This window comes from Terrapene carolina, unplaced genomic scaffold, assembly GCF_002925995.2.
Source record: "Terrapene carolina triunguis isolate 2854851 unplaced genomic scaffold, T_m_triunguis-2.0 Scaffold111, whole genome shotgun sequence".
Lineage (NCBI taxonomy): Eukaryota > Metazoa > Chordata > Testudines > Emydidae > Terrapene > Terrapene triunguis.
In genome coordinates, this window is record NW_020664462.1 from 25,908,300 (window position 1) to 25,923,952 (window position 15,653).

General features: G+C 46.2%; 1 protein-coding gene across 2 annotated transcripts in view; it reads left to right on the forward strand.

Moving 5' to 3' along the window:
* The first annotated feature begins 7,505 nt into the window (after window positions 1-7,505).
* The window catches only part of ITGB1 (integrin subunit beta 1), a 77,623-nt gene continuing 69,475 nt past the window's right edge, over window positions 7,506-15,653 (forward strand). For both annotated transcript variants that reach the window (XM_024214441.3, XM_024214442.3), the window contains exon 1: window positions 7,506-7,772. In XM_024214441.3, coding sequence (XP_024070209.3) covers window positions 7,521-7,772 — 252 coding nt within the window. In that variant the 5' untranslated portion in view covers window positions 7,506-7,520. The remainder of the gene's footprint in view (window positions 7,773-15,653) is intronic.

A 15,653-nucleotide genomic window follows, 5' to 3' on the forward strand; every position in this document is an offset into this window, starting at 1 on the left:
GGAGCCCCTCAGCTCCCATTGGCTAGGAACGGCAAACCGCGGACACTGGAAGCTAAGGGGCTCCGTGCCTGCAGACGCTCCAAGTAAACAAAAAGTCCCGACCCGCCAGCGGCTTACCCTGACGGGCTGGGAGCCAGTTTTCCAACCCCTGAAATATAGGGTCGGCTTATAGGGTCATACAGTTTTTGCTATTGTTACCTAACCATCTTGGGGGGTCGCCTTATAAACGAACGGGCTAATGAACGAGTATATACGGTATATTAAGTTTGCATAAACAGCTCAAGGAATATATTCTCATGTTTTAGAACAGGGGTAGGCAACCTTTCAGAAGTGGTGTGCCGAGTCTTCATTTATTCACTTTAATTTAAGGTTTCGCGTGCCGGTAATACATGTTAACGTTTTTTAGAAGGTCTCTATAAGTCTATATTATATAACCAAACTATTGTTGTATGTAAAGTAAACAAGGTTTTCAAAATGTTTAAGAAGCTTCCTTCAAAATTAAACTAAAACGCTGCGGGAGCCAAAGTTTGCCGACCCCTGCTATATTTTAAAAGCTGGCATCACAAGAAACACTCAAAAGTTTTGCTAGAATTATTTTAATGTAATCTAACGAAAAATCTGTTGTTGTTATAATAATAACTGAACAAATATGTATTCACCTTCAAAATTACAGTCAATATTTAAAATCAGTAAATGGATATTTAAAACAAGTAACTTAGAACAATATGAGACTTTAAAAAGTCTTAACATCCTTCAAAGTCTGAATCAGTCTCTGATTCACCAAACAGTTCATTAAACTCGGCTTCAGTCACAGCTGCACCTGCATTGTCATTGTAGATGTCGGGAGTTTCGTCTTCAGAGTCAGATTCCTTCTCATCATCAGCTTCTGTTGTGTCATCATCATATATGGCATCATCTTCTGACCCGTCGAGTGCATTGCTGATACAGCATTTCCTAAATGATTTTTCTACCATTTCCGAGGGAATGGACACCCACGAGTCCTTGATCCACTGGGCGACCAGATTGATTTCGGGCTTCATATGATTCCTGCCTTCTGTCAACTTCGCCATGCCTGAGCACATCCATTCAGACCACATTTTGCGTAGCCTGTCTTTAAAGGGTTTGTTCAGGCAGACATCAAGCAGTTGTAGAACTGAAGTTAAGCCTCCAGGTATTACAGCCAAAGTAGTTTTCATATTTTTGGCCACATTTTTCACCTCATCTGTCTTGTGTGCCCTGAACATGTCCCAAACGAGCATAGCAGGTTTCTTGAAAAGTGCTCCTGGTCTCTTATTCCACACTTTTTCCAGCCATTCAATAGTCTCACTTTCATCCATCCATCCCTTTTCGTGTGCACATACGATGACACCAGCAGGAAATTTCATGTTTTTAGGCAAGGTTTTTCTTTTAAAAACAACAACAGGAGGGAGCTTTGATCCATTTGCCAAACATGATAAAACCACCGTAAAATGGATTTTTTCATGGCCACTGGTTTTAATTAAAACTGTTTTTTCACCAACACCAGTTACCGTTCTGTTGCTCGGGAGATCGAATGTCATTGGTGTTTCGTCCATATTTCCTATTTGTGACAGTTCAAATGCATATTCCTTTCGATATTTTATAATAAACCTTTGGAAAGATTCAATTTTTTCTTCCAGATCTCTAGGCAGCTTCTGCGCTATCTTTGTTCGCTGACAAAGACAGAGACCATGATGGCTAATGAAGCGAGTACAACAACCCGCTGATGCGACAAACATTGACGGCTTTACTGACTTGTATTTGTTGTCTTTTGACATTTGCAGAGCACGCAGGTGAATTCCAGTTCTAGTGACAATGTACCCATTTTGTCGACATTCAACAACCCAATTATTGAGATCTTTCTCTAGCTCGGGAAATGAAGCGCACCTCGTTGGACATTTTTTCTTGCTTCTTGGTATGTCTTTTAGTGTTGTTTTATTTTTTCACCATTCTCTTACTTGCTTCTCATTGATACAGAATTCACGAGCAGCGGCACAATTATTGTTTGCTTCTGCATATTCAACAACTTTAAGTTTGAACGCTGCATGATAAGAAGACCTTTTTCTTTTGATTTCACTGTTGTTCATTTTAAATACTAGTATGAAAATAGATTATTATGATTGCAGTTATTCCTATATAAAGTCCTACAAAATCTATGTCACCTGCTTTATCACTGTCAAATTATTATTGTTCTTTGTTTATTTCAAAGCAGCCCTGTAGCATGTCTGTAGGGATAACAGGCTATTTCAATTTTATTAGAGATTCCATCGATTTTGCACGTTATATATTCATATTGGCTTGAGACTTATGAGGTCCATTTCAAGCCAATCTAGTCCACTAAACAAAGCCTTTGCAACTTTAAAAGGCTGCAGTATTGACATAGACTCATAGACTTTAAGGTCAGAAGGGACCATTATGATCATCTAGTCTGACCTCCCGCATGATGCAGGCCACAAAAGCTGACCCACCCACTCCTGGAATAATTTTCTCCCTTGACTCAGCTGTTGAAGTCCCCAAATCATGATTTAAAGACTTCAAGTCGCAGAGAATCCTCCAGCAAGCGACCCCTGCCCCATGCTGCGGAGGAAGGCGAAAAACCTCCAGGGCCTCTGCCAATCTACCCTGGAGGAAAATTCCTTCCCGACCCCAAATATGGCGATCAGCTGAACCCCGAGCATGCGGGCAAGATTCTCCAGCCAGACCTTCCGGAAAAAAGTTCTCTGTAGTAACTTTTAATATCCCATCATTGACCATTGTTACTAATTACCAGCGATGGCACATTATTGACCTATTGACTAAAATCACGTTATCCCATCAAACCATCCCCTCCATAAACTTATCAAGCTTAATCTTAAAGCCAGAGAGGTCTTTCGCCCCCACTGTTTCCCTCAGAAGGCTGTTCCAGAACTTCACCCCTCTGATGGTTAGAAACCTTCGTCTAATTTCAAGCCTAAACTTCCCAACGGCCAGTTTATATCCATTTGTTCTCGTGTCCACATTAGTACTGAGCTGAAATAATTCCTCTCCCTCCCTGGTATTTATCCCTCTAATATATTTAAAGAGAGCAATCATATCCCACCTCAGCCTTCTTTTGGTTAAGGTAAACAAACCGAGCTCCTCGAGTCTCCTTTCATACGACAGGTTTTCCATTCCTCGGATCATCCTAGTGGCCCTTCTCTGTACCCGTTCCAGTTTGTATTCATCCTTTTTAAACATGGGAGACCAGAACTGCACACAGTACTCCAAATGAGGACTCACCAGTGCCTTGTATAACGGAACCAGCACCTCCTTATCCCTACTAGAAATACTTCGCCTAATGCATCCCAGGACTGCATTAGCTTTTTTCACGGCCACGTCACATTGCCGACTCATAGTCATCCTGCGATCAACCAGGACTCCGAGGTCCTTCTCCTCTTCCGTTACTTCCAACCGATGCGTCCCCAGCTTATAACTAAAATTCTTGTTAGTCATCCCTAAATGCATCAACAAATGGGTTGGCAAACTTTGGCTCCCGGCCTGTCAGGGTAAGCCACTGGCGGGACGTTTTGTTTACCTGGAGCGTCTGCAGGCCTGGAGCCCCTCATCTCCCTGCAGCTGCGATTGGCCGTTCCCAGCCAATGGGAGCTGCGGGAAGATTCATTTGGCATGCTGTGTTGCGCGGCATAACCAGGCTATGACTGAGAACAACATTAGCCTCTTTGAGAGAGTCTACACAACCAAACTAAGGGTATGTCTACACAGCTGACGTTAAAGCGCTGCCGTGGCTGTGTAGTCGCGGCTCCAGCACTGGGAGAGAGCTCTCCCAGCGTTGTAATAAAGCCACCTCCACGAGGGGAACACGGCTCCCAGTGCTGGGAACACCTCAACGAGAGGCGGAAGCTATGTCAGTGGGAGAGCATCTCCCGCCAACATAGCGCACTTGATGTAACTTACATTACTCAGGTGGTGGCTTTTTCACACCCGTGAGCGACGTAACTTACATTGACGTAAGCGGTAGTGTAAACAAGCCCTAAGATGTTATCTGCAATTGCCTCAGCTTCCTCAAACCTCTCAACCAAATAGAAATGCCAAATAGCATTCACAGCCACCTATATCTGCTAGGAGTCCAGAAGGTAGCCAATTAAGTGCTTTCTGCATCAAGTTTTAGCTGCAAGGACCCATCTAGAACACCTAAACCAGAAAAGACCTTTGCTTTTTATTAAGTCATTGCAGGATCTGTTCAATGTTGGTCAAGGATCACAAAATTATAGAGCTTTATTGAGATGCAAGGAATCAATACATATGTGGAGTTTGCCTGCTTGGTTTTTTTAAACTACGTTGCTGATTCAATCTGTCAGTTCCTTAAGACTCCCATCTTAGTCCTCATCCTCAGAAGAAACCTGCACAACACCTTGAAATGACAAACCCAGGAGCTTACATTCATCATTTTGCTAGATACTAAAAATCATGCACTGAATTCAGACACTGGATTTATGGTTTATTGCAACAATCTATATTCCACTTAAACCCCGACCCGCCAGCTTTTTTTCCTTCCCCCTCCTCCCATGACTGGAGAGGTGTTAATGGGCCACTTCACCTGGAATGGTCCCTTGAAATGTGTATTAACTACTTATGCTAAACAATCTGTTCCATCTTGCATGTAGCTTGACACTCTGAGGGCCAGTCTACACTGGCAAGGCTAAAGCTGTTGCGGCAGCGCTTTAACGTGCCTTGTGTGCTCGGGGCGCAGTGCTGGGAGAGCTCTCTCCCAGCGCTCTAAAAAAACCCACCTCCACAAGGGGCGTAGCTCCCAGCGCTGGTGCACTGTCTACACTGACGCTTTATAGCGCTGAAACTTGCTGCGCTCTGGGGTGTGTTTTTTCACACCCAAGCCAGAAAGTTGCAGCGCTGTAAATTGCCAGTGTAGACAAGCCCTAAGTCTGAGTACATTTCTCAGACCTGAAGAAAGAACTATGTATAATCTTGAAAGCTTGTCTCTCACCAACAGCTGATGATGATCCACTAAAAGATTAACTCACCCACTTTGTCTCTTCAAAATAAAGTTCACTTGTGGAAAATCTTTAAGGCAATCTTTATAAATCATAAAAGATTGGTCTAAGGTAAGGGCACAAATACATTTTCTTTTTCCCCTTTGCCGCTCACTTTTAAAGCAGGATTATTGGGCTTAGAAATGGTGATGAGTCAGAAACCAGCAGCATCCAACTATCAGCTGCTGCTTCAGGACTTTGGGACAATGTGTCCCAGGATGTTGGGTGCTCCCCGTATCATATTGCCTAAAGAGGTGAGACTCACCAAATACATAACCTGTGACTTTAAATTAGAGGTGGAAACTGGAAGACACAAAGCACAGTCCAAATTCTGACTAGTGACTGAAATTAACGTTACAAGGGAGAGACTGAGATAAACATTTTGTACTGCAATTATAAGGAAGTGTGGAAAGACAGTTCCTCAAATTATCAGATATACTAATGAAAAAGAAATGAAGAAAAACTGCCCAACTTTATGAGAAAGGAAAGAGACTTCAGAGAAAACGGTGTTTGACAACTTTGGGAGAAAGTTGAGAGAATACAGAGAGAGCAACCCCACCGGATCAGGGATAAACAATAATGACAAATAGCTATAGGACAAAACTCCAAAGACAATGTGAAGCCTAGGGAGACTGTACTAACAGCAATAATGCCAACTCTAGGTATTCAAAAAATCATGTGTCGGGCCTTAAAAATCATGAGATTAATACATTTTGTGTTCTTTGCATTTATTTTCTGGGTTTTGAGCCTTAGTGTGCAGTCAGGTCACATTTTCAAACTTCTCTCAGAGAAGTCAAACATTCTGCCAACTTTCTAATTGCTGAAAACCAAACACCCTTGCCCTGCCCCCTGCTCACTCCATTTCCCCCCACCCCATCGCTCGCTCTCCCCCACCCTTGCTCACTTTCACCGCAAGGCCCAAGCAGGCATAGGTGCCGACTCCATGGGTGCTCTAGGGCTGGAGCAACCATGGGGAAAAAATGGTGTGTGCTGAGCACCCACTGGCAGCCCCCATCAGCTACCCCCCACCCCCAGTGCCTCCCACCCACTGGCAGGCCCAACGGATCAGCACCTCCCCCAGGGACTACCAGGGAAGGGAGCTGCAAATTCAGAGCATCTCCATCTGACCCCTCCTCCCCAAGCAGCCACCGGCCGCTTGTGGAGAGCAGGGTCACTTAGCTGAGGCGGCTGTTAGGAAGAGCAGGAGGGTGCTTGGGGCTGGAGGTATGGGAGGGAGTTAGGGGTGCGGGAGCAGGGTGTGGGCTGGGGGCAGGAGAGGGTATGGGCTCTGGGCTGGGGGTGCGGGCTCCAGGGTGGGGCCAGAAATAAGTGGTTCAGGGTGTGGGAGGGGGCTCCAGGATGGGGCAGGAGGCTGGGGTGCGGGAGGGGGTGAGGGCTCCAGCTGAGGGCTCTGGAGTGGAGTCGGGGCTTGGGGTGCAGGAGAGGGCTCTGGGCTGGGGGATGGGGACAAGGGGTTTGGAGTGTGGGAGGGGGCTCCAGGCTGAGGCAGGGGGTGCAGGAAGGGGTGCAGGCTCTGGGGTGGGGCCAGGGATGAGGGGTTTGGGGTGCAGGATGGGTCTCCAGGCTGGGGCCGAGGGGTTTGGAGTGCGGGAGGGAGCTCAGGGCTGGGGCAGGGATTTGGGCTCTGGGTGGGAGCTTGGGATGTAGGAGGGGTTCAGGATGCAGGCTCTGGGCAGCTCTAGCTGGTGCAGTTCGCGGAGGCTCCTGGAGGCACTGACCTCAGGCAGCCCCTTCAATAGCAGCCGCATCAGCGCTGCCCTGCCATTTCCTGGGGATGGAGGAAGTCCGCGCGGCTCCCAAGAAGTGGTGGCATGTCCAGCTCCTAGGCGGAGTGGCGACCAGGGGGCTCCGCACGCTGCCCCCGCCTGCAGGAGCTGCTCCAAGCGCCGGCTCTGCCGCTCCCATTCTGCATGGACCTGGGCATGGAGCCTGCCTTAGCCCCGCTGCAGCCAACTGGACTTTTAGTGGTCTGGTCAGCTGCTGACCAGAGCTGCCAGGGTCCCTTTTCGACCGGGCGTTCCAGGCAAAAACTGGACACCTGGCAACTCTACTCTACAACCAGAAAGGCTAGACACTTTTTCTTTTAGCTGAGAGTCTCATACAATCACTTGAAACCAGGTGGTGGGGCCTATAAATAAATAAACAAACAAATGAAGAAAAACCCACCACCAAAAACCGCCAGGCTTGTAATTAAAAGCAGGAGTGTCAGCAACACACACTGCTGCAGCCTGGGAGGGGGATCAAGAGTCTCTCACACTTGGGCAGCACTTGTGTAACTTGCCCTGGCGATACAGTATTACGGAGTGGCGTTGGGGGGTGCCCCTAGGGGTAGGCGAATCGGTCGCACCAGGGCCCTATTCCCAGCTCCCGGGGCCTCCCTGCCCAGTGCCCACGAGGAGCCCCAGCCAAGCTGCCCCCCCGCCCAGGGGCCGGGCCTAGCGGGAGCGGGAAGGAATGCGCTTCCGGAGGCGAAGGAGGAGCGGCGGCTGGGCCCGCACCCAATTCCCACCCCCCTGCGGCCCGCACACGGGGCTCCCAGCGAGTGAGCGCGGCGGAGGGAGCGGCGCCGGGCAGAGACACCCAGGGAACAGCGCCAGGGGCCCCCGCTGCGCAGCGCCCAGCGTCGCACCCGGGGGGACAGACCTGAGCCAGCCGGGCTCCGAGCGCGCCTCTGCCGCCGCCTTCTCCCGCGGAGCCATGGCCAAGGTACGGGGCTGTGGGGCCGCGCTCGCTGCTGCTGCGGGTTTCCGCCCGTTTGATCCGCGGCCCAACACGGGCCCATTGTGCGGGAGCCCGAGCTGCGGGCCCCGCAGGGAGACTCGGGGCAAGGACTGCGTGACCCGCTGCCTGGGACGGGGCTGGCCGAGCGGGATGGGGCAGGGCACCGGCCGGTGCTGCCCCGGGGGCTAAAGTGTGGGGCGCTGCCCGGCTGCGCTGGCTCTGTCCGCCCCGGGGCGCGGGCGGCGTGCAGGGCAGGGAGCCAGTCCCGGCCGCCTCAGGGCAGTGCCAGCGCTGGCTCCCCGGCCCGCTGCAGGGCGGGGCTGCCCCTCACGGGCCCCGGTTAGTGTCAGCGTGGCCAGGGCTCCCGGCCCTAAAGCCAGACAGTGAAACGCCCCGGCTCTTTGTCCGCCTGCCGCCCAGCCATTCAACGCTGTGGGGGCTCGGCCCAAGGTGGCCGCGAAATACCCCGTGGCACTTTCCATAGGGTGGGGGCTTTATCCCACTGCCTCCCTAAAGGATGGGAGCGAGCCTCATCTGCTCTGCTCCCTGCCTTGTGGAGGGTGCTGCTTTTCTGTGGCATTTGTGAAATGCAGTGGGAATCTAGAGGCTGAAGGGAGGCGCTTTGTTAATCCTTGTTCAGTCCAGCAGTACTAGCTAACTTCTTAACTCACTTGGATACTAGCAGCCGTGTTCGTAAGGTGCATTAGAAACAACTAAAAAGACAAGGCCCTTCCCCACGCCCCGAAAAGGTTTTAGACACGGAGGCGACAGACAACAAGAAGGGAGGAAGGAAGGACAGAGCTACAGTAATAAGATCATATAGTGACTCCGTTTAGGAATTTGCAGATCTGGGAGGTTCCCTATCACTTTTAAAAAAATTGTGACATGATTTCCTTGCATGTATTGAAGTAAATCAATGAAAGCAAGCTTGTGTAACTTTTAAATCTGATTTAATACATTGTGATTTTGCCTGATGATGTGACATTCTGATTGCTTGATAGTTCAGGATTTGTTGTTGTTTCTCTCATAAGTGTTTGTTTTTCAGGATTTTATAACTGCCATATAAACTTGTTGCAGTCTGAAAGAGAGCAGGGAATGAATGCTAGGTCTCAGCATGTATTCAACAGATTACATGATTTTTGGAAAAATACTCTAGCTGCAGCAGTATGAAAGCAATATAGTCTTTAAAATATGAATTCTTTCCTCAGTATAGCCTGGTCCTTGGGGAAAATAAGGGGGAGGGGAATTTTTTCCTCAGTCACTGTAGAGCTACTATATATTATGTCAAAATTTGGACTAATTTGGTGGGAAATGTCTAACAAAAAATCCACCCAGTGGTCATTAAAAAAATTTAAAATAAAATCTGAATGGTTTGTTTTATCTACTGTATCTGCCCTTAGTATGCCAGTAAGGCCCTGCTCATGCCAGTACTTAAGCGCCTGAGTAATTCATTAGGTGAGCTGGACTGCTCATGTGCTTAAAATTGAGCAACAGCTTATGTGTTGGTGTGAGTAAGGCTTTACTAGAATACAAATAGGTCCAGGCCATCTCTGGTTTTGATGCATTAGAAATTCAAGAGGAAATGCGATCACATGGGAGAGGAAATTATTCTATGTTAAAAAAAAAAAAAACAGCGAGAAAACTTGAGAAGGATTGAGGTTTTGGATTTTGTGATTTTCCTTAAGTACTTTGACTAATGCCACTACCAAGTAAATTCAGAAATATCTAAATTTAAATAAGCCTTTGAAAATCATGAAGACATGGTAGCAAAGACATAGTTTATACATCCGCCCTACTGATGATAAAACTGATGATTCACTCTCCTGTCACACGCTAAAATTACTTACTTCAGGCAAATGGTTAAGTAGCATTGTGCAAGGCTGCCTAAAGCCGCATGTAAAGCCTATGAAAACAGTGAGCAACTAGCAATAGATAGGCAAGACCAGGTGAGTTAAGGATGACACATTGTTAACTTTAGGCTATGTCTACACTTGCAGAGTTTTTGCACTGTCAGTTTCACCAGTGATAGTGAACCGGTGAAAGAAAAGCGCTGGTTTGTGTACTCAATTCCACAGGTGTCAGAGAGTGTTTCCATTTGCTGCACTTCCATCGCGGCCAATGAGAGCAGCGCACTGAGGGCAGCTATCCCACAGTGCAGCTCTTTCCATTTTGATGATAGGTCTTGTGGGAAGGGGGGGTGATTGCCGGACATCTTGGGTCCCTGCACACTCTCCTCTCCCCAAACACTGATCAGCTCCAGTAGCTCAGCATTGCTCCAAGCAGGGGATCCTTTGCTCTGTGGAGCAGGCATTGTCACCTGGCCAGATGATAAGTGAGCACTTGCCAAGAAAACAGGAAGGGGAGTTTCAAAGTTCCCCGGGCTTTACTGGGGAAGGGGTGGATGTCTATTTACCTGACAGCAGAGCTGCTGGCCAGAATGGTCACCTAGGCACTGTGGAATATCCTGCGGAGGCTAAAAGCCCTGTAAATAAGAACGTGTCTTCACTTGCATATCACTGCAAAAGCATCACCGGTAAGAGCTGTATGCCTTTCATGGAGGTGGTTTTCTTTTTTCGATGAAACTTCTGAGTTTCACCGCAAAAACTCATTGGCAAGTGTAGACGCTCCGACGGTTTTTGCGCAAAAAAGGGACTTTTCTGCTTTAAATGCAAGTGTAGACATGCCTTTAGTCCTTTAAAATGTTTGAAATTAAATATATTGAGAAGTGCAAGATTGACAGCTATGGAGACCGGAATCCTGTCTTAATAAAATCTAGAGCTAGAAAACACCTTTAAGGTTTGTCAACATTTCAGTACTGGAGCTCTGGACTAATGGATTGAACATTCGACTGGTAGTTAGAAGAATTGGGTTTTTTTCATAGAATTATAGAATCGTAGGACTGGAAGGGATCTTGAGAGGTCATCTAGTCCAGTCCTCTGCACTCACTGCAGGAGTAAGTATTATCTAGACCATCCCTGACAGGTGTTTGTGTAACCTGCTCTTAAAAATCTCCAATGATGGAGATTCCACAACCTCCCTAGGCAATTCATTTCAGTGCTTAACCATCCTGACAGGAAGTTTTTCCTAACGTCCAACCTAAACCACCCTTGCTGCAATTAAAGCCCATTGCTTCTTAGCCTATCCTCAGAGGTTAAGGAGAACAATTATTCTCCCTTCTCCTTATAACAACCTTTTATGTACTTGAAAACTGTTATCATGTTCCCCGCAGTCTTCTCTTCTCCAGACTGAAAAAATTGGGTTTGTTTAATCTTCCCCCATGGGTCATGTTTTCTAGGCCTTTAATGATGTTCTTTGCTCTTCTCTGGCCTTTCTCCAATTTGTCCACATCTTTTCTGAAATGTGGCACCCAGAACTGTACACAATACTCCAGTTGAGTAACTTTTCCTGACTGTCATAGTTTTGCTGTGTGATTCTGGGCAAGTCGCTCTGCCTTTGCGTCATTAACCTAATCTGTAAAAATGTTAATTTGTATCTACCTTTGTAAAAGGCTTTGAGATCCAGTTGAAAAGGGCTGCAAGTTATTTTCTGAAGTAGTTATGCATCTTCAGGTATCGCAGTGAATGATTGTTCCCTGAGGTTTTTGTTCAGTCTGGTTTTAAATGCCCCGCTTTATTGAGCTTCAGCCACTTCACTTGGGAAATGATCCCGCAGTTGAATACACCTCAATGTCTGGAAGCTTTTCCCGATGTTCAGAATAAGTCTTCTTGTTCACAGTTTCATTCCTTTTCTCTTAGTTTTACTCCTCTTTACTACACTAAATAATTCCTGTATTACCTTTAGTATGAACATTCTTCAGTGTAAACATATTTGTAAACAGTTGTTATGTCTCCCTTCCTTCTATGTCCTGGCTTAGTAAAAGCTATGTGATACATACTGTGACAGACCAGTGGGGTACAGGAGTCTGGTAGAGGGCAAATATACTGGTCACTGGATGAGTAGTTTTCTGTTTCCTGAGTGACCAGAGCAGGGGCTGCTCTAGAGTAATCAGGAACCTGCTAGAACCAGTTAAGGCAGGCAGGCTAATTAGGACACCTGGAGCCAATTAAGAAGAAGCTGCTAGAATCAATTAAGGCAGGCTAATCAGGGCACCTGGGTTTTAAAAGGAGCTCACTTCAGTTTGTGGTGCGAGTGTGAGGAGCTGGGAGCAAGAGGTGCAAGGAGCTGAGCGGGTGTGCTGCTGGAGGATTGAGGAGCACAAGCGTTATCAGACACCAGGAGGAAGGTCCTGTGGTGAGAATAAGGAAGGTGTTTGGAGGAGGCCATGGGGAAGTAGCCCAGGGAGTTGTAGCTGTCATGCAGTTGTTACAGGAGGCACTATAGACAGCTGCAGTCCACAGGGCCCTGGGCTGGAACCCGGAGTAGAGGGTGGGCCCGGGTTCCCCCCAAACCTCCCAATTGACTGGGACTGTGGGCTCTTCCAGAGGGGAAGGTCTCTGGGCTGTTACCCAACCCACATGGTGAATCTCTGAGGCAAGAAAATCTGCCCATAAGCGCAGGACCCACCAAGATAGAGGAGGAACTTTGTCACAATACTTAATTCTTAAATCTTTCCTAATAAGTCAGTCTTTCTAGCACCGTGATCAGACTTGTTGCTCTTCTCACCTATGTAGCTGTCAATGTCTTTATGGTAACATGATATCTAGAATTGACATTTTCAGTTGTAGTTACACCAGAAAGCCCATTAAGTGGACTGTTAAATGTTTGCTCTGAGAGAGTTTGGTTTGTATAAGCAGCCCAAAACATTGCAAAACTGGTACATAAACAGGACCAATTCCTCCCAGTAGACAGATAAGTCTCCCTCCTATTTCTCATTACTCATTTGATAGGTTAGCTAGCGTTCAATTTACACACACATTCTTATCCACATGGCAGCAGGAGAAAATCACACTTGAACCAGTCTGGCAGAAAGTGGAAAGTCTACAGGAGTGTAGTCTGGGTCTTGGCACTGATAGTTTCTTGCACTAGAACCTTCAAATGAAAGGAACTGAGGGACCATTAGAGAGATGGGTTATTTATATCCTTTTTTTATAGAATATTGCACAACTACTTAGCTATCTGTGATGGATTCGATCACAGAGACCCCCTTGGGACTGTCACCTGATGTGCTGAAATTCCCTCTGAGCCCGTTTTTCCTGCCAGCTTGGGACTTCCAGAACTCTGTCTTGTTGAGCCAGATACGCTAGCCATCCTGCCCAATGTCCCATCTCCAGCCGTGATCATCCCTGATCCTTCAGAGGAAGGAGATAAAAAACTAAACAAAACAAAATAAGTTGTGGGGAGAAAATATCCCCTCCTGATCCCACAGGTAGCCAGCTGAAACCCCGAAGCAAAAGCTTTTAGGAATATAAGACGTAGACTGGAAGTGAACCCTAGGGCTGCTGAGTCTTGCTCCCCACTGTCACAAGTAATCCTGTCATACCGTTGCAGTCATATATTTGCTCATAAATTTCTTATAATTACCATCTGATAGAAAGTTTACTTATAGAAACTATGGCTCTTCAAGTATTGCCTCTGCATATTTCCTCTTGCAAGATGTGCCTCAGAGCCACTGTCAAGCTTGTGCTAATTTATCTGAAAGTAGAAAGATGGACTGGTGTTTGTTTAAATAAGGGATGCAGGATGGTTCTCCAAAGCAAACAGAACTATATGCAGATCAAGGGAGAGTAGTGCTACCTTTGTGTTAAAGAACTTTAGGTAACAGCCCCACAGATTTCATGATAGAGACATTCAAGAAAAGCCATTAGTGCCATCTTAGCTCTAGTAGAGTGAATTTCAAGTCCCTCAGGTACTGACATCCCACCTAAAGCATAACATGTTTCAGTGCATAATTCATTTAAACAGACCCTGAGTGGAATTAGTACCTCTCCTTGAATTTTTTGTAGCTGTTGGAAGTCACCTCACCTAAACTGTGACCCTAAATTCTTAGTCCTATCAAAATTTTAAAACTTAGCTATTATATAGTGTGTCTCATCAATAGATCTCAAATCCCTTTACAAAGGTGGTCAGTATCTTTATCCCCATTTTACAGAAAGGGAAACTGAGGCACAGAGAGGGGACTCAACTTGCCAAAAATCATACAGAAAGCTAGTGGCAGACCCAAGCAGGGAACTGAATCCATGTCTGAGTCAATCTTCACTGCACAGTTAGCCTGGTGATTGGCACCTGGGTGTGAGCAAAGCCATACTAGAGTTACTGTGCCATCACTGGTGTTGCACTTGCCCATGTGTGTTGGTAGAACCTCAAGGGGCATAGCGCTTTGTGCTGCAGTAAGCCGAACCATTCTGATTGTTTCCTAGTGTGTTGTGGGAGATCTCGCCTGTCCATCTGGACACACCAAGGGTTGAGGAGGAAGCTGGGATTAGTGGGAAGGCAATGGAGAACTGTCAGCACTTGAGTTGTTTAGCCTGCATCCTCACTGCAAAATGAGCACAATACCAGCCTGAGTAAAAGCGAGCTCTAGCCTACATTCAGTCTGGCCAGCTAGCCCAGGTTTAAAGCACTACCGAACTCAAGTGAAAGGGTTTGGTGTGTGGACAGGAAGTGGGATTAGGGTCAACATCTGGGTAGCAGCTTGAGTTAACTCTTCCGTGAAGACTTAAGAATGTGGTGTTTAGTAGTGTGATATAAAGAGCACTCTCCAAAAGGATCAAAAGGTGGTGTATCTGCATACTTTGCCAGCACTAAACTGAGATCCCGCATAAGGACAGGTTCTCTTAACTGGTACATTAACCAGACTTTGAAGAATCTCATGATGGTGGGATGGCTGAAGTAAGTGCCCAATGGACAGTGGTATGATGAGCTGGAACACAAGTATTCTTTCATTGATGAAAGGGTGAGGCTAAGAAAGAGACCACTGGGATGATAACTAGTCTGTACCAGATTGAATTAGGGTAAAGCAATACATAGAGACAGATTATTTGACGCCCAAAGAATAGAGTAGACTTTTTTTGCATGTTTTGCTGTTTTTTGTTTTCTTTTCAACCTGCAGCAAGTTACTCATAATTTGGAGTTTATCTTTTGGCTAGTTCATTCATCTTCTCTGAAGTCCTTTCTATATGAGCACAGCCCCGTTAAAATTTTGAACAAAAGAGGGACTGAACAATATTTACAAAAGTTTAGTTTTATACAAGTTTGATTTGGTGTTAACTGAGATACTTTATTCCTGCAGTTGGTTCAAGGTTGTCCTGGTCCTGAGATAAAGGTTGTATGATGCATGTTAGATCAACTCCATTAGTCATGGTAGGCAAGTAGTGCGTGAGCTGCATGCTTGAGGGGGGAATTTAATCTTGGTTCATTAAAGGTATGCTAAATATCTATCCATGTCTAGTTATTGTGTAAGGAGGCAACTTATGTGCATATGCAAAATGTCAGCAAATACAGAACATCTTAAGCACAGAATTTTAAAGTACTTGCCCATTGATTTTACTAAACAGTTGTGGAGCTAGTGTCTAATTATTTTAAAAATAGCCTCCACATGATCCAGAATACACAACTACAACGTTAAGCAGGAAGTTACTGTAATGTTCCTGAAAAATGCTACTTTAAGCAAAATGATGTTAAGCGAATCCAATTTCCCCATAAGAATTAATGTAAGGGGGGGGGGGTAGGTTGCCAGACAAAAGACTCTCTTTTTTTTAGATATATATATATATATAGAGAGAGAGAGTATAAGTTTTAAACAATTTAATACTGTACACAGCAGTGATGATTGTGAAGCTTGGTTGAGGTGGAAGTCAGAGAGTGGAAGAGGGTGGGATATTTCCCAGGGAATGCCTTACTGCTAAATGATGAACTAGCACTCGGCTGAGCCCTCAAGGGTTAAAACATTGTTGTTAATGTAGCCTC